General features: G+C 38.3%; 1 protein-coding gene across 2 annotated transcripts in view; it reads left to right on the top strand.

Annotated features, from left to right (window-relative positions):
* The window catches only part of LDAH (lipid droplet associated hydrolase), a 112,242-nt gene that overhangs the window by 9,497 nt on the left and 83,895 nt on the right, over positions 1 to 18,850 (top strand). For both annotated transcript variants that reach the window (XM_018921240.3, XM_018921225.3), the window contains one exon: positions 3,859 to 4,011. In XM_018921240.3, coding sequence (XP_018776785.1) covers positions 3,864 to 4,011 — 148 coding nt within the window. In that variant the 5' untranslated portion in view covers positions 3,859 to 3,863. The remainder of the gene's footprint in view (positions 1 to 3,858; positions 4,012 to 18,850) is intronic.

Raw genomic sequence — 18,850 nt, 5'->3', positions numbered from 1 at the left:
TCATTTTCAGCTTTTTAATCATTTGTGTCTATTTTTGGAAAGCCACTTCCTAGCTTTGGAGCCCCCAGCCTGTGTTGCTGCATTGGGTTGCTGAACTCGGTGCATGACTTTGTTTGCCCGTGGTTTTTGTGTTCCACCTTTCCAGCCTGTCAGGGTCCGTTTGGATAGCAGCCCTGCCCTCCGGTGTTTCAGTCGGTTTGTCTTCCTCCCCCCGGCATTTTGCAGGACCCTTCTGAGAGTGGCTCCTGTCCTGTGTGCAGGTGTTCAGTGGAGACATTGGACATTATTGCCCAGTACTGATCCTTGAAAGACATCGCTGGTACATTAATGGTTGTTTCACGTTCTTGTGTGCAACCTTGAGTGGGATTTAGTTTTTTTCATAACTTTCTCTGAACTGAGATGAGGTTGACTGGCCTAGAGCTCCCTGGACACTCTAACATGGCCGTGGTGGTTGCCTTTTTTTGCAGTTTCCAGACACGTTTCCCAATAATAGATTTGTTAAGGCTGAAAAAGAGCTCTAAGATCATTAAGTCTGTTAACCCAGCAATTCCATGTTCATCACTAAACTGTGTCCCCAGGGGTCACATCTGCACATTTTTTAAGACTTCCAGGAATTCCACCACTCTACTGAGTAGGTTTTTCTAATGTCATTGTAACTTACCAGAAAAAATAGAGAGTGGCCTCACAATAGCCTTGACCATGGACACCTTGGGGTGTGTCTCTTTATGATTTTGTGGAACCTTTTATGTCAAATCTGCTGCAGTGCTCCTTTCTCCTTTATTTTGGTTTCACCATTGTTTTATGCAAGTTACCTTTGCCCTTGTAATTATCATTGCATCTTTCACTGCAGCATCATGCTTCAGAATAGGTACACCATCCTGTTTGTCCTGTCTGTGATTGAATAGTTTATATGCCAGATATCAATTTACTTACTCTGATTATATTACATGGTGCTAGTATGAGTTTGTGATAACTCTTTTACTGAACATTCTTTAAGTGTTGATCAAATTTTGTTATTTCCAAGTTATCTTTGAAATAAAATGTCAAGTTCAACTAATAGTGTAGGATGGAGCAGTTAAAATATGTTATCAGGAAAGAGGCATAAATAGCTCGATGCTTGCAAAATTCACTTAGCTTTATTATCAGCATTTTACTTTGGGGTCAGTTGAACCAAAGATGAAAAGAATTGGTCCTATGGCAGATACAATCTGCCCTTTGTGGATAACTCTGTTTCCAGATATTCCTGCCTGAAAAAATGACTGCAGGTGGCTTCTGGATCAATAGAGAGACACTTAAATACATGTGTTGGTTTGCAGGTGCGCGTGTATGTCTTCATATGTTTTTACTATGGTCTTTGCTAAGCAGGAGAGGATTTTTCTAATCTGGAGATGGCAACCAAGAAACTGATCCCACAGTTATTCCCCTAATCAGTTCATGTACTGACACCTATCTTGTAACAGGAGGTTGTTTTCTGGTAGACACCTACATTACGGGTGTGTTAATCTAGAGCTAAAGCCCTGTGAATCGACAGCCATATTTCAATATTCTAACAGAAATTTTGATACTAGATTAAGCACTCTTGACAGAAGCTGAATTTCTTGTAATACTTTTCCTGCATTTGGTTAGAGAATTTATGTGCAGGGGTTGAAGAGAAGGAAGAAAATACTTCTTGGGATGTAGTAAGGTCTGATTTCCTAGGTAGATGCATCTCTTCGAGTCTTGTTACTTTTTCCATGATAACTTGTGAAACTCCCACCAGTCAAGTTTGTCCTTCTGTCTGCTCAACATTCTTGGAGCTGCGGTGGCACAAATTGTGCTCTCTCTGTGGGCTGACAGAGCCAGTAGGAGCCTCATCTCTCAAAACCTCAGCCTGTTAAATCTGTTTGGAAATTGATAGACCATCTTATGATATTTCATGGGGAAATGCAGGCCAAAGATAGATGCCTGTAATAGAAATACTGTTCTCCAAAGCTTCATTTAGGAAGGAGGAAGGAGATCCAGAGGTATTTTTGGCTATTACTGATTTCATCTTGAAACAGGTCTGAATAGTATTCTGGGAGAATATTCACTATATTTTCCCTGATTTTCTCTTCTGTCCATTTGTATTACCAAAGGCCATAAAGTTGTATATAAAAGCTTAATAATAAATAAGTAAAATCCCTCAGACACTACGTAGAGCTAGGACAAAGAAGCCATTTGGGATTGGCAGTTTTTCAAATAACCATTTTTTCTCTAGTATGCAGTCTTCCTTTCAGGTACTGCAACACTGTGTGTTTTTGAAATTAGAAGTTAAGTTAAAGACTGGACCAAAGCTAGAAAAACAGGCCTGTGTGAACCTGAAAATCCTCCTGTGCCAGTCCAAAATGTATTGCTGAGTTTTCTGTTCTCATTGCTTAACTTCTGACCTTAATGTTGCAAAAGCTTCTTTTGAATGAAGAGTTGTCAGTGGAATTTCCATTTAAATTTGTTGTGTGAAATCAATTCAAAATGAAAATATGCAAAAGATTTTATTGGTTCATGATCAGAAACTCTGTCCAAAACCTACTTTCTTGGGTAGGAACCTAGTTGCTTTTGCTTCTTGGATTGTAAACACCTCAGAAAAGGAGTGAAAACTTATGTTTACTCTGGTGGTTGATGTAACTGTCTTTCTTTGTTGAAACTGTTCTTGGTTTCTTTCAGCTTTAAATAATGAAGACATGCAAGCAGGGATAATGCATTAAAAATGTACCTCTTCATAGTTTGGCAAAATTAACTCTACTTCCCTTTCAGTGACTACAAGTTAGATAATAATGTCGCAAACAGTGAAGTAGTAAAGGTGTCTGCATGATCATTAAAAGAATTTCTTTTTGGGGATGCTGGGGTGAAATGGGCAGATGGGGGTACAAGGTTTCATCCAGAGAATTGTGCTGTAATTGACAGCATTAAAGAACCCTTCTCCCTTCCCTCCAGAAGTGTTTTCTGTTTGTACTATATTCAGTTTTTTTCGTGGTGGTACTTGTTAGTTCAAAACCAAACATTTTCTGTCTTTCCTGCACTAATTGTTCTTTACCTTAAACTTTTCAAAATCCCAGATTTAAAAAACTGGGGGAAGTAAGGAAATGTTTCTTCAGAAGTACTTTTCTAATGCTGTCAAATGTCATTACTCAAAGTTTCAGTCAGATCTGTTCCTTTTAAGTTGTGTAGCACTGAGAATTTTTCAGTGACTGTTAGTGAGGGTAGTGCCCCCCACTTTAATAGTGCAGCAGACCTTGTAGATCTTTGAGGCTTTGGTTTACATGCCTGAAATTTCCCAAACTGACTAGGAAATAGAATTTGTGTCCTTGTACTCAAAAATGAATGGTCTTTTTTCACTAAGCAAAAATAGTTGAAAGCCTAATGTTATTTTTAACTGTGCTTTTGATGGTTAAAGGTTATGGTGTTATGCTGCAATATCCAGTTTTGTTACGAGGTACACAGAACTTGCAAAGACATTCATGCATTATTTCTGTTTGGTATTTTTTCATTTGTTTGCCTTCAAACAGCTTTCATATTAATCTCTTCAGTGGACAGTATGAACAAGAAATTTAAAATATTTGTTTTTAAGGTAGAATAGAGCTTATTGTCCAGTTCATCATTGTGTATTTCTGTGACAGAAACTGAAAGATGCTTTCTCTCATATAGTAGAAACATTTATCACCTTCTACAGCCCCTTCAAACATCAAATAATGAATTTGGCCTCAGATTACTGGATATGACAGCTGTTGGGGGAGGGGTGGTTTGGCTGGGCTTTTTGCAGTTATTGTGGAGGAAGGCATAATAGCAAAGAGACAACTCTCTAAGTATTGACCTGTTATAACAGTGTCTTATTCTGCTCAACAGCAAACATGGGGTCAGAAGAGCCAGTCCCTTTACATGAAGAATTTATCTACTGTTGTGGAGCTGCTACCCATGTCTTAAAGTGTGGGCCCTGGAAAGATCTCTCAAAAGATGAAAGCAAAAATCTACCCAGGCTCCTGTTCATGATTATTCCTGGTAAGGGCCTTTTTTTTTGTTTAAGTCTAGAAGTTTGTTGATTGAAAGGGGTATGTCCAGTTTCATTTTCAAAATTCTCACTACCTAAGTGGTAAATTCTGGCTTGTGCACGTGGCCAAAAACTCAATAATATTGCAGTGGTGAAATTTCTTTGTTACATTTAATTGCAACTGCTACCTTTATTTTTAACAGTGCCAGAAGGCGGCACTTAGAAATTAGGATGCCTTACTCATTTTCTTCGTGGTGATGGTGGTTTACTGAGAGCATTGTGGGCTTTTGTTTGTTTTCATTGCTCTTCTATTTATCTCTTGCACCTTGAAGTGTTACTGCAATGTCAGCTGTGTGCCAACTGACAGATAAAAGTCACAGTACTTAAGGAAATATTCTAGATCCAGTTGTTTCTTTAGGTTGTTTTTTTTTTAGAGTAAAAGTTTTTTAACTTAGATTTTTACACATTAATTTTTATGCTGACCCTCTTGAACTCAGTGGGTATTGTACAGTTCCTAATTATATTTAAATGTGTCTGTCTTAAAATGAGAGTTCTAAACTTACCTTTGGCATATGTCAAAATTAATGGAGCAGTTCTAAGTTCGTTGAAGTCCACCAATGGACTGTAGGAATCCTGTCTTTAGCAAAAGTAGAGCTTGAACCCACTCAAGCTGTGACTCTTTGACCACCTTACAGTTTGCAGATGTCTAATGCTTTCTATTGTTTATATGGATGTACTGAATACTGTTGTTATTTCTCCCAGAATGAGTGGTACAAATAATGACTTTTCTGAGTATCCACAACTTTGGTTCACTGTTAGTGTACCTAGTGGCTATTTGTGGGACTGTGTGTGGCTTGGTCTTTAGTGGTGAAAGAGAACACAGGTGCAATTTTTCAGGGTTTTTTTTTCAATGTTTTGGAAGGTCCATGGAATATTTTCTGTTAGTTTCCTTGGGCACAATGGTTTTTTGCCTTTGCCTCCTGGAGCTGAATAGTAACTTCTTAAGCCAGAGACAGTGAAGTTTAAATTCTTTTCTTAACTGAAAAGAAGCCATAGATGAGTACATCTTGTTCCTGTTTTGTGGGGACTAACCTTCTAAACCAAATACACTATGCAGTATCTCTTCAGTACCTCTCTGGAGGTACAAGCCTGATTTCATGCTTTTCAATTGCTGCTTTCTCTCAGTTAAGGCATTTGTGGAAGGTTTAGTTGAACAGCTAAGTTTAGAGTTTCTTTTCCCCACAAGTTCTGGAGCTTTCACCTGTCTTCAGACTGATACATTCTATTTGGGGTGATAGTAGAGGCTGTAACAAAGATAAATCTATAAAGTTAGATTATATCAGTAGAAAGATATGTAGGAGAGGAGCACAAAAGTCAAACATTAGCACCCGAGGCATGGTACCTCTGCAAGGCCTGTAAGTTACTCTGTTCAAAATGTACCAAGTCACATACATTGCATGGTCTCTATATTCATCATAGGAAACTTTTAATGCAAGAAAATGTTTTGGCAGGGCTACATGGAGCTGATTTCCTGCAGTGAAGACTCCTTAATAACATCTTAACAAGATAGATATTCAGAAATAGACATCAGTGAAATATTCAGTCTACTTCTGTCATGGTCTTCAGGCTTTTGCAAGCAGCTGATTTATGGTTTTGCTCTTATTTCAGAATTATGTTGGTAATAAGCTGGAAGTTCTCTCACTACAAAAACAATTTAAAACCTCAGTAACCACTCTAATGCTCTCATCACTTTAGGTGCCCAAATTCAGAAGTGAATTAAGTTACCCAAGCTTCTTGCTGTGGCTGGCGGGGAGCTTAGTGGGACCTGTGCTACTGTTGCATACCTTGGTTTTGGCCTTCAAGGGAAGGATTATCTGACAGGGCAAAAAACACAGCTTTAGGAGAGATCTGCACATTTGGGTCATCTGGCAATGTGTTAAACAGTCAGGATTAGGTAGCGTTCCCTTTGTGCTTTTGTAACTTCCCAAGTATGAAATGTGGAGCCCTTCTGGAGTCCAGCAATTTTCACACTTGAAAGGCATGTATCCATGGTTGAGATTCTTTATGGAATGAAGGAAAGAGGGGCAAAAGTACAGCTTGGTACACAAGTCAAGGAAAGCAATATTCAGACAAGGGTAGCTCTGACTTCAAAAAAGAGAGCATGCACAGCCAAGTGTTGAGTGATCTGAACTGAAGGTGGTTAGTCCTGCTGCATTTGTTACTCTGTTCTGTGTATTAAACTGTTCTGGTACATACTTTTCCAGTCCTAATGAAATTCAGGCATATGATTTTGTTAATACGTAGTCAAACCAAACAGAGTTGTGGGTGGGTATTGAGAAAGATGACAAAATTCTCAGCTGGAATTGAATTGTTGCAGGAGATTTGAGAATAAATCCTGTATGTTTATTTTCAGTTTGTGTTTTATTCAGGTTACTTCCGAACAGAGAGGATTCCTCTCAGGCCCAACTTAGCTTTCTCCCTCTCCCCACTTTTTAAAAAAAAATAACTCCAAAACAATCTTCTACTCAGAAATCAAAGACTTAAAATGAAACAGGATTCTGCCTCTTGAGAACTGATGCTTGAAGCTCACTGTGCTTGAAGCAGTTGAAAAGCAGAACATGCAGCAGGGTTTAATCTCATTTAACTGCAACAAGCTAATGTTTTTTTGTTAGTGGCAGTGTGAGTAAACTTACAATTTTAACAAAGCTTTACCGTATTAATTGAAATATTTAGTACACGCTTTGTTTCATAGCATTTCTTCTTGTGTCCACAAAACCTCTGAATAGGACAAATAACATGTTTACTAAAGTAATTTCTGTGTAGAAGTTCCAATTTTTCCTCAGTCCAGAATATATGCATATACTTGTTTGACTTTCTGAAGATAAATTCTTTACTGTAAAATTGATGAGATTTACTCATGAGAGTAACATTAAGTGTGTACAGATGGAGGATCAGGTTTTCTGGATATGTAGGTGTCATGGAAAGGACAGGAATTATGGTTTTTCCTCTTGTGTCCTAAAGGACTGTTTTCGCTTTTACAGTGTTTGTTTAGTGTAAAATTAGCAGTGAAATACAAAATCCACTACAGTAATATTTAACATGTCTTATGTTCATTGAAAACCATAATCCACAAAGTGTAATCGATTTTTTTTCTGTTTTATTAGTATCTATTTGTGCCTGTGTATTTATGAAGCATTTAGTCTTGTAAATAAATACTCTACAAATTTTAAAACCACTGTGCTGTTTACCTTATGACATTTCGCCTTTCATCAAAGTTTTTCTTGAATTTCATTGCAGGGGTACATTGGGATACCTTTGTTTCAGGCTTCCTAGTTTTTGTTACCATTGCTGTAAACGAGGCAATTTTGCAATTTACAATCTTGTACTTGGGAAGCATACATAATGTTTTTTGGGTTTTTTTTTTGTGGTAAATCATGTTACACAAGTTTCATTCATTAATATACAGAAATAATTTCAGAATCTGGTTCTCTGGCCTCCATTCTGAGTACTCCCTATGCTTTGCCAAGTTTCTTGATCTGCCTGTTTGCAGTTGAACCACTGCTGGGTTTTTGGATCATGTTACTGTTTTACCAACTCATGCTGTCACTTGGTGATGTTTCAGGGCTATGAGGACTTAAAAATACACTTTTTTCAAGTATAAAGATATTTCTTCTGAACTAATTCTCTGAGTCAAAAATTGCTTATGCACAACAGAAATTGCATGTTTGGATTCTCATCTCTTAGCTAAGAGTGCTCAGCACTGCTTCACTTGAAGACTGCTGAACTATTTTTCAGCAGTGAAAACAGTGCAAGCAATTTGTCTGGATTATGACAAGTCTTTAGTATACTCTCTCTTGAGATGAGAGTTCCTGTTAGTTTTAAAATCTTTAAATTGCCATTTTTAACTTTAACATAGGGGCTCTAAAAAGCTTTCTGTACCTTATCTGGCTTTGTCTTCACCTGCTGTTTTACTTAACTGTCATCACCCTCAACACTTTGATAAGGAAAGTTATAATAAGAATCACTATTTTATAATACTTCTCAGTAAAACTGATTGTATATCCCTGAAACTTAGTTTCTTTCTATTTTGTTTATTTAGCTCCCACCAAACCAGTTTTTTGAAAGTTACTAATTTTTCACTCTGCTCAGCAGTTACTGGAATGAATTGTTCTTCAAGAGGGTCTACTGTCACCACTGAGACCAAGGGGTAAAGTAATCTATTTCCTCATTCAGCAAACTGTGTAAAGCATGCTAAATTCTCTTTAGTTTCATTTTAGAATGAGCATTGATTTATACAAAATTTATGTGACTGAATGCCCTTGTTGGTACAAAATTTTCCTGTTATAACTTGGTCTGCAACAACTGAATTAGATGTAGTAAGAACTCTCAGTATCAGCAGATGAACTTGCAGTGTGTAGCTTCTGGCAACCTTAGCCAGGGTATAATCTGGAATCCTGTATGGAATCTTGGCACCTCATGTGGGTGGGTCAGACTGTTTATGTGAAGCAAAATCTGATTTTGGAGTCAAGACCATGGAGTTACTTGGGGAAGGAACTTTGTCTTCTCAGGCGCTACGTTCCAAGTCAGCAGCCAGGGTCTCCTCCCCCAGCACATAGCAGTGTTCATGATTTGCCTTTGAAATGCAGCTGGAGGAAAGGGAATGTTGCTGGCAATGGACAGACATATTAAGAGGAAAACAGATTTTTTTGCCTCCTGGACAAGGGGAGTTCTAAGTTCTGGGTCATGTATGTTTTGTGCCTAAAGGCACTGACTGAGCTCCAGCAGCAATTCTGTTGAACAAAGTTAAGAACCTGTTCTGTCTGAATCCATTAGGCAGTTTTTATCCTCTCTAGTTTTGTGGTTGGTTGTTCTTATTTGAAAGAATAGTACCAGAGCATCATCCAGGAAAAAAAGTCTGTCCTCATGTGTTCTCTGCAGTTTTGTCAGTATCAACAGTGATAAAGAAGTTTGGTTTGGTTTTTTTTGTTTGTTTATTTGCTTTTTCTTGGTGGTTTGTTGGGATTTTTTTGGGGGTGGAGAGGGTGGGGGGATGGTCAAACTGAGTCCATGACATGACACCTGGTTCAGAAAGGGACTCTAAGGCCCAGTTTCATCCAGCCTGATTAAACAGCTAATTCAGATGCTGAAGGAAGTAGCATAAATTTCTGGGCAGTTTGTAGAACCAGTAGGTAGGGATGGCACTGCCATGAGCATTTCTGCCTACTGGCGAGTTAGGTGGTTGCCCTGAGATGTGAAATCTTCAGCTGTGGAGGTGACCAAAACTTGACTGTGTCTGCAGCCTGCTCTGACTCTGCATGAGCAGGGAGGAGCTGGACTCAGATCTTAGACAATCCCTTCCAAATTCAGTGTTCCTGCAAATGTGACCCCTGAACTGGCCATCCAGGCTCTTTGTCCGTGTGTGGATTCTGGTCTTGGTTGATACTAGGATACTTTCAAAAGGTAGTAAAGTCTATGGATAATTTTAGATAAATTCTTGATAAGAATTAGTCATCCTTTCAAAAGCTGTACTTTGCCTTCACAGCTGTACTGAACAGTGAAAACCTTAACAATGAAACTGGGTTTGTTAAGTGTTGGGAATCAAATAGAATTAAAAATTGGTGAGGAATGAAGCATGCTACTTAAATACAGTATAAGCAGAGGATGCCAGAAGAGGGAGCTGTTCTAAAGATTAGGAAAAAAAATAGTGTATTTTGGCCAAGTTACTGCTATAATATCCATATATACCATACTACAGGCTTCAGACTCTCCTCTGAATGCACAGGTAAGCATTGACTGATTCTCTACTGTATTCTTATCAGAAAAAAAAAATAATAGTTTTACAAGACTATGACAATGATTAACCAGTTATGTTAGTTGTTGAGGGTCATACAAATGTCTTTTATTTGCATTAGGAGGAGTGAGGTAAAGCAAGTTAAATTAAAGCAGAGAATATAAGATTGGGAGTGCTGGGGCTTCTGTTCCCACCTTTCCATTGGATTTCTTCTCAGTATATGGCAAGTCATCCTCACAAATTATGTCCCAAAGGACCATAAAAATCTTCATTCACATTTACAGTATTTCTGCTTAGCTAGCATTCACAGCTAACACCAAGTAAATAAATTAACAGAGAAGCACAGCAGTATAGAGTGAGACAACAATTACTTCCTCTCTGGAATGTTTAAATCATTGACCAGCTCCATGGGCAACTCTGCTCTTATTCTCTGGAAAAAATTCTTGTACCAGTGCAGGTATCACCTCCAGTGTACAGTGTACCCAAAGGACATTAAGGAAAATAACTCATCACATAAAAGTACTTCAGGTCTCTTTTAAAGGAATCATTCATTTAACTTTGGATTTTGGGGGTTGAATTAAGTAATGCTTCTACATGCAATGAGAATTTTTAGGTGAAATTCTGAAAGTGTAACTACACCTGTACTTAGGTTGAAAAAAGCTCCAGAGGTCCTCTGTTCATACACTAACACTTTCTTAATCCTGTTTCACATATTTCTGGTGACCTAAAGCTGAGGTTGTTTCTTATATGGATGTTTTCCATCATATTAACTTTGTGCTTTATGTGTTTATCTTTACCTACCCCTACTAGTGTAAGATACAAGTTTTCATGAGCCCTATTGCCTTTCCTCACTTTGATCATACTATCCTAAAGAGAGGAGTGCTTCTGTTGTCTATCCTCAGCTTCCATCCTCAGCTGAAACAATGGAACAGAGGAAAAGGAAATTTTAGGTGTTCAAAAGTGAAGATGTTGTTATTTAACACATCTGGTCCAGGGAATCAACCTAAAAATCTTGTTTGATTGCAGTCTTGGCTATCTTGACAAGGCACGTGGGGGGTTATGGAGCTCAGAATGGCATCAAGTCCAGCTGGCACACTTGAGTCCCATGTGTCTGATCAGCAGGAACCAAAAAAAGTCTGAATTTTGCATCTGATTTGTGTCCTTATTATATGGTGTTCATATCCAAACAGCTAAGCAGAATTCCTTCTGTGTGTGGACAGATACTCTATTTAGGAACGATTTCTCTTTTACATTTTATCTCAGCAGCAGCATTCATCCATTCTGTGATATTTGCAGGGCTTGAAATTAAACTTAGTTCTGCAGATACCATACTTGACTGGATTATTTACAATAAAACATTCTTCCTTACTGTGTGGAGAGTATGGCTGTGGATCTGCAGTGCTTTCCTGAAGAGAAATGCTGTGCTCTTTTATCATGGCCTCATCTCATAAGGACTGAAGGAGCCACTTGATCTTTGAATGTGTTATTTGCCTGCTGGGCTTCTCATTGCACTGGCTCAGAGAAAACTAGCTGGTGTTCCTAAAATTTTCAAGTGTCTTTCTCTGTACTCCACCTCTCTGTATTGTAATCTTACATGACCAGCATAACATAGTGGGGGGTTTCCTGAAAAATCTCTACCATTACCTGCTTTTATTAGCAGATAACACTTAAGCAATTGAACCTCTTTTTAGATGTGGGTGGCTATTGAAGAGACTGGCCATTCATATAGCCCTTGCCTTCACACAGTTGTTAGAACCATGAAGTTAGGTGTAAAGCAGATGTTCCTGAGTGTAAAGTAGTGTGGAAAATATAAACTGTCTGTAAAGTGTTCATTAAGACTCACCAGACAATGGAAATCCAAGAGATTAGTGCTTGAAGCACTTAAAAAACTTCCTGAGGCGATTATTTTGCAATTCAAAATGTTTGTCAACAATACTGGCATAAGGTATTCCTTTTCCCACCATGCTGTGCCATTCCACCCCTCAGTTATGCCAGAACAATACTTTGAGAGATCATGCTGTGAATTAAATAAATACATACATTTATTTCTAGGGTCTTTTTACAGCTGGAACAGTTCCCTGTTTGGGTTCACAGCAGGGCCCCCACAGAGCTGTGCCAGTGTAATTCAGGGGCTGGTGAGCCATGGTAGGAGGGTGGGAATTATATTCAGGGGGGAAGGTGGGAGTTCCTTCAGCTGGATTTGTCACAGAACTTTCTGTTGTTAAATTATGCTGTCAGTCCCCAGCACTCAGCACATACATGAGTTCACATGCTCTGTCTGGAGACCTTGGCAGGAGCTGGTGCCCCACCAGCCTCTCCAGGTGGTAGTGATTGGCTGAGAATGCCTCTCCCTGGAGGCTTCTGCTTTTGTTTCCACTGCAGCTCCAGCTGAAGCTGCCAGCTCTTTACATTTGACCCTGCGTTCTCAGATTCTGACATTGAGAATTTGTATTTTACATTGTGATGAACTTTTTTTTTTTTTTCAGAGTAAAAAAAATTGGCTTTCCTACTCTCCAATAACTGGTATGGGGGATAAAAAAAGTCATCACTGGGAACAGACTACACTGTAGAGTTAAAGGTTTGTGCAGCATAACAATCAAGGTAGAAGTACACAGAGTAAGATAAAATGTTTTTCCCTTTCCCTATGACTGGTCTTCTTATCAGCAGGTAAGGAAGTAAAAGCACAGTTTTTTATTTCAGTGAGGCATAAACACTGCAAAACAGTTTTTATTTTTATGCTTGTATGGAGTGTGTGTCATTATATTTTGTGTATTTGCACTTTTGCACAGGAGCAAAAGCACACACATAAACACACACAAACCAATCGACCCACCCATATCTACCTGATGTTTTCAAAGCTATGACTCCTAACTTTTCTAGCCATTTCTTTATCTCTAGTGCAAATATTCATGACTTAATTACAAGATCAGCCTTGTTTCCTCAGGTGGTTGTGCATGTAAGGTACTGTAAGCTAGAGATGTTTATGCATGAAAATTAAAGTATTACCAGCCACTGATTATTTGGTTTTTTTCTTGTTTATAAAATGTGGTTAATTATCAAATGACTCTCCTCTTTAGTTACTGAGGTAAATAGTTTGACTTCCTGAGGACATTATTTGTAGCAGATAATACTAATTTGTCTGTACCTATTTGATTTCTGTTTTCAATCCACACAAAACTTTGGATATGTTAGTGAATTTTCCCCAGGCTTTTTCTGAGACATAGTGGATGCCAAAGGATAGCAAAATAAAAGCTTGGCTAGAAGACATGCCTGCTGGTAGAGTACCCCCTGAAGGAGAGGTGTGTGTTCTATCCCACATTATATATTAAAAAATTCAATTCTTAGGACACTGTTCTTCATTATTTTCGCTGCTTATGGACTACTTGTTTGTGACTAATATTTTAAAATATGCTGACAGTTGAGCTTTGTTTACTGGGTCAGCCCACGAGCTTCCATTGTCTTTAGAACAGAAAAAACCACAGTCTTTCATTAAAAATAAAAACTTCCTCATGCAGAGAGGAGCCTGTATGTCAGATCTAGGCTTGAAATATGCCATTTTTGTCGAATTTCCCAGTGCTCCAGAAGTACCTCTGATGGGGGCTTGGCACAGTTGAGCTTGTTAAGTTTGAGAAGGCAGAGTAATGACAGCATGGTTGAATGTCCAGCTGTGTTTGACAGTATTTCCCTCCACTAAATCTGGGTGGCAGATGGGACTTACTGAAGTGACTTACTGAAATTTCTCAATCCACAGCCTTCTTTTGGTGTCCTCTCCCTACTAATGAGGCATTTTCAGCATGGATCCTTCCTGCCTGGCTGTGTGAGCAGCATCAGGGGAGGAAGTGATCCCTCTCCTGCAGCATGCAGTGGCTTGAGTTGGCCAGAGTTATGGAAAAGTTGTGTTCTAGGGTATTTTGCTTGATTTGAAAATTTTAAAAAGGATCTGTTTCTCTTTATGGGATGTCTGAGGCAGGAGGGAAGAAGAAATTGCTTAGTGAAGTGCCTACCTAGAAGGAAATGCAGTGTTTCCATGTGCATCATGTACAAACAAAGCATTTAAAATGTTTAAAGCTACAGCAGCAGTGTATAATGTACTTCCTGTTTGGGAGCTGATACCAGAAATACCTGAGCTACTATCAATTTGCTTTGATAGTAAGCATTTTGACTTAGTTGTATCTGAAAAGAATGAAAACTAAAAATCGTCTTTCAGATTCTAGTTAACACATGGTCTTATTTCTATCTGTTAGTAACTCTTATGGATCACTGAATCTGTAATAGAAATAAATATGACCCATTATGTTCAATATCTGGATTATGGAAAGCAGTGTGACCAGAAACTCAGTCATGACTCTTGCTCTTGTTTTTCTGCTATGGGCATAATGGAAGCTTTTGTTCATTGTCCTGATTTCTATTTTTGTAAACAAACTTTGATTATCCTAGTTGGATTAAAAACTTCTCATAGGAATAAGTAAATACATAGTGATATGTAACTACTGCCTTCCATCTCTAAGGTTTAGATTTTTTTTATCCATTATCACAGCTTTCTCTTAAGAGGCAGAAACTTGTGGCAATAGACCTTGAATGGGTGATTAAATGTGCTTGTGAAGTGATTTGTGTTTTCCTGTAAGAAGTGTTTCATTTGAAGTCTTCATGGAGCATCTCTTAGGACCAGTATTAATTCCCTAACTACAAGGCCTTTTTCCTCACTCAAAAATACAGTGGTGTCAATGCAAAGAGTCTGTCCCTGAGAATGTGAGTTGGTAAATCTTGGTTTAGCCATAAACCAGCCTGTTCTTATATCTTGCAATTCTGAAGACTTAAGGCAGATGCAATGCAAAATTAGTTCACTAAATCACCTTAGATTGTTGGTTTCAAATGCAACATTCTTGAAGTTTCAATACAGAAAAATTGCAAAAACACATTTTCAGTCTGTTTTTCTGAAATTAACTGTTTCGGTGCTCTCTGTTGTCATTTGTTTCCTCTCTGTTACTACCTTGATAAAACAAAACTAGCAATAGCCAAAACTAATAACCTCAAAGCACCCAAACCTGTGTGTTTTCCTTTTTTTTTTTTTTTAATTCTTACCAGTGGTACAACATAGGAAAATCTGATGCAGGTTTGAAAATACTCTTTTTGGTGCCTTTTGAGTGTATTGTTTCCTTTCTCCTTGTATATTATTCAAAAGTGATCAAATTTTCAGAGCTGTGTATCTGCACAAAACAAATAATTTGTGGTTATCTTGAGTTTGAATTCTTTTTTTTTCCCATCTTTGTCTTTTTCCTGCTGCTGTTGTCTCATCAGGGCTGTGTTATTCAGATGTTTCATAGGCTTTCTTGTGAACCCATTTGACATCAAGTCTTGTGTTCCTCTTCATGCACTTCCTTTGTTCTCCCTTTTTCTTTCAGGAGGTTTGTTTTCTTCTGGTCCAATGCTGCTTCAGACCACGAAGCTGGCTGTAAAATTCCCACTGGGAATTCTAGACCCAGCACAGAACTTGCAGTAGCCTCTCTGTCAGCATTGGTTGTAGGATGGTTTGGGACAGACCAACCACCTCTGGAGTATTAAAAGTAGTTACAACTGTCTTCATCTGCTTAAGAGACTGTGTATGTGTAGGTGTGTACCAGGAGATCTAACTAAATGTTTTAATTTTTCATTTACTATGGGGAAAACAACACACAAAATTATTTAATTGTAAGCATTAGAAAATTCTGGGTTCTACCATTGAAAAGTGTGAAAAATAGGCTATTCCATTGAGAACTCAATTATTTCAGTTTTATGTCTCAGTCTTAACTCCCTTCCAAGAAACATTAGTTTACAGATACATTAAAAAAATTAAAATCAAGGCTTCTCTTGTATTTATGTACCTCTTTTGGTTGAGATGGCAGAAGTAATTTTGAAGTGCATCTGTGTACTTTATAACCCTTGCAATATTGCTCAATTACTAAGTTCAGTAGGTTTGCAGTGGATGAAATCAGCCTTTTGGACTTCATATCTTATCTGCCTGGATAGATGCTGTTAATTATTGCCATTGTAAAACCAGCATATACTGTCACAATTTTTAGCTGATAATTTTAATTCACAGGCTTCAGGCATTCTTGTCACTTTGGCAAAAACAGCTGTGTTAGGTTAATTCATGTTTACCAGACTGTCTGTGGGATTTCTTTAGAGGTGAGTGAACCTGCATTTATCCTAAAAGTGAAACAGCATTAGGGAACAACAGACAAGATTATTGGCTTTGCAAAATATATACAAAGAATGTGTATTATAAAATCCTATATGTAAGTTTTATAGCAGTTTCAGACTAATAACAGCGTATGCGTGTAGGTATATATAGGGAAAAAATGAAATGTTCTTGAAAAACCTCTCTAATAAGCTGTGTTACAGACACCTGGCTGAATCCTCCTGAGATTCCTTATTTTCACAACCCAAGCAAATATCTTGAAGTGCTTTCCAGCCAAATTCACTATTCCAGAGTTAGAGAGGATCAAACAGAGTTTTCACATGTGTTTCTCTATAACGTCCTTGTAATGTTTTGCTCCTTGGCTGAAGCTGCTTCCCTAGCGTAGGGACTATAAAGGGATATAGGACGTAGAATGCCAGTCCCTGAGACGTGCAAACAGGTGAAAGCTTTATTGACATGAGTTTATGATGGTCACTCAAATGTTATTTGACGTGTTTGATATGAAATCCCTTGACCTTGCATGTCAGAGAGACCTGCGTGTTGCCTGTTAAGGCCTGCTCACCAGCCATGGTGTCAGATTCTGCAGTTTTCTCCCAAGTGTGAGAACATCATTGTGTTTTTTGCATGCTCCATTTAAATTCTTCTGACATCTGCGTGGGCTGCTTTCCATTCATTAACATAGGGGAGTTGCATCTTCTTCCATGGTGGCTGGTCAGATGCCAAAGGCAGATTAAGTTTCCTTGAGCAAGGAACTTGTCACTGGGGCTCTTCAAGCTGGAGTTGGGAGCTTTGGCAGCTCTGTGAAGAGGCAGTGAGAATCATCACCACAAAAATGATTTTTATGTGTCCTGCTGTGCACCCCTGGATTTCAAATTTGATTTATAGCTGCTCTTTTTATTTTTTTTTCTTTTTAGAAGCTGCATTTGTTTTTTTTATGCAGGAGAATATAGTGTAAATACTGCAGCATACCCTTCATTCTGAAACTGTGGATTATTATTTCTAAAATTACACTTATTCTAATTGCTGGCATATTTTCCAGTTCCCTAAAGTTCTCTGTAAACCCACTTGCTGGCTGTGTATTTTCCTTCTTGTATTCATGTAGCTGCCTTTATTCTTTATGGTCCTGCTGAGGTCCCAGAGCAAGCAAAAAGCAACTGCTGGAGAAGTGCATAAAGGACCATGGCTCAGTGCCAGCTGCTGCTCCCAGGGATGGTCAGGCTCCTGGAGACACCACTGGAAACACTGGGGAGCATCTCACAGGACAGTGCATGGAGCCCAAATGCTTGTTGCAAAGCAAGGTGCAAGAAACCTCATCGCTGTTTGGGATGACTTAGTTACATGGCAATTTTTTATTCACTCCCCACCACTCTTGGCTTTTACTATATGCTGTTTAAATAAGTCTTTCTTAATTCAGCTATGCCTTCCAGAACTGCTAAAAATTACCTAGTTTTATGTTTTAGTCTCAATTTCTTTTGAGCAAGCTGTATTTATTTTTGACTTACATTTTTCTGCACAGAAGGCTTCTTTCTTGTTTTGGTCACTATCTTTGTTTCTAACATGGAACATTTTTTGCATGGGGTTATCTAATGCTCGTGTTCTCTTACCTGTGGTTTCTATTTGACATGAAGGTGTTCTGTTGCTGAAGAATTCAAAATGCTTAGCAATTTGTAAGCCATAAAAGCTGTCATTGCTTGTGAGGAATGGCTGTGGTCTGTGACTTTAGGTGGGCATGATGTGTTTGTTGTTTTTCCATTCATAATTAAACTGATGGAGTTGCACTGATGGTGCACTGTATATAAGTTTAAATTTATCAAGTCTGAATAATTTCTCTTGTGGAGGTGCATCATCTCAACTATTAGTATTTCATTTTGAGACAGGCCAAGTTTGACTTTATGATCCATTGTATAGGAAATCATGTGAAATCAGGATAAAGGTTATTCTTTAGAAGTGATATCCTGGGGTAAATATTCTCTTTAAAGAAGTTGTTCTCTCTCCACTGCCTAACTGTCTTATTGAGGAAGCAGATGACATTTAAAATCTTGATTTGATGGAGAAAGCATTAACAGGAAAATGTTTGCAAGTGAAAGGTAAGCAAATGCATCTTTATAAGTCATGTTTGTATTTCTACTTATATGGATGACTAAAGAGTAGTAGTTCTAGTTCTTGGAAGCCTGTATCTGCAGTATATAGAAGTGGAGAATATTTACCTCCTAAAATAGCTCCAAGTTCCTCTGCACTCTTGGTTGTTCTGTACTGCTTTGTGTTAGCTGTGGGTGGAACAGATCGGAAAAGGAAGCAGTGGATTCCAGTCTTCAAATTAAAAATGGAAAGACTTTGTGCTTAATGTAGAATAGCTGGGTAAAATGTCATGTGTTACAGAGAAAAACAGGGAGTGTGGCAGGAGTCCTTTGCCTATTGCAGCCTATAGCTACATCAGATAAAGTGGCCCTGCGGTTCTCATTCTCTGTATAAGTTGTCCATCTGACACACTCTTTCCATGAAGTGCTTGGAAATCTTTTGCAAATTAGACAAATCCTCAGTATATTACAGTCTTGATTCTTTTTCTGTTATGGTCACCATTTACAGCTATTGTTTAAAAGACTTCTGAAACAACATAAATGCTGTTGAAAATTAAGCACAGTTGAGAGTAACTGCTTAAGATGTGCTTCATGCTTCACATGACTGCAATTTGAGATTTATTGGCATGCATGAATGATTCAGTTGCCCTGAGGTGTCTAAGGATTGATGTGGTATTCAAATAGCTGGAGTAACCTTCAAATCATGGGGGTTAACACTGTATTTACTTATGGTTTCCATTTTTTGGACACTTAGTTGCTGAGTGGTAGAGCATAGGCAGTTCTGGTTTACTGTACTGGGAAAT

The sequence above is a fragment of the Serinus canaria genome, chromosome 3 (genome assembly GCF_022539315.1).
Source record: "Serinus canaria isolate serCan28SL12 chromosome 3, serCan2020, whole genome shotgun sequence".
In the NCBI taxonomy this organism is placed as follows: domain Eukaryota; kingdom Metazoa; phylum Chordata; class Aves; order Passeriformes; family Fringillidae; genus Serinus; species Serinus canaria.
The sequence above is the reverse complement of the archived record's forward strand: the minus strand, read 5'-3'. Positions and strand labels throughout refer to the sequence as shown.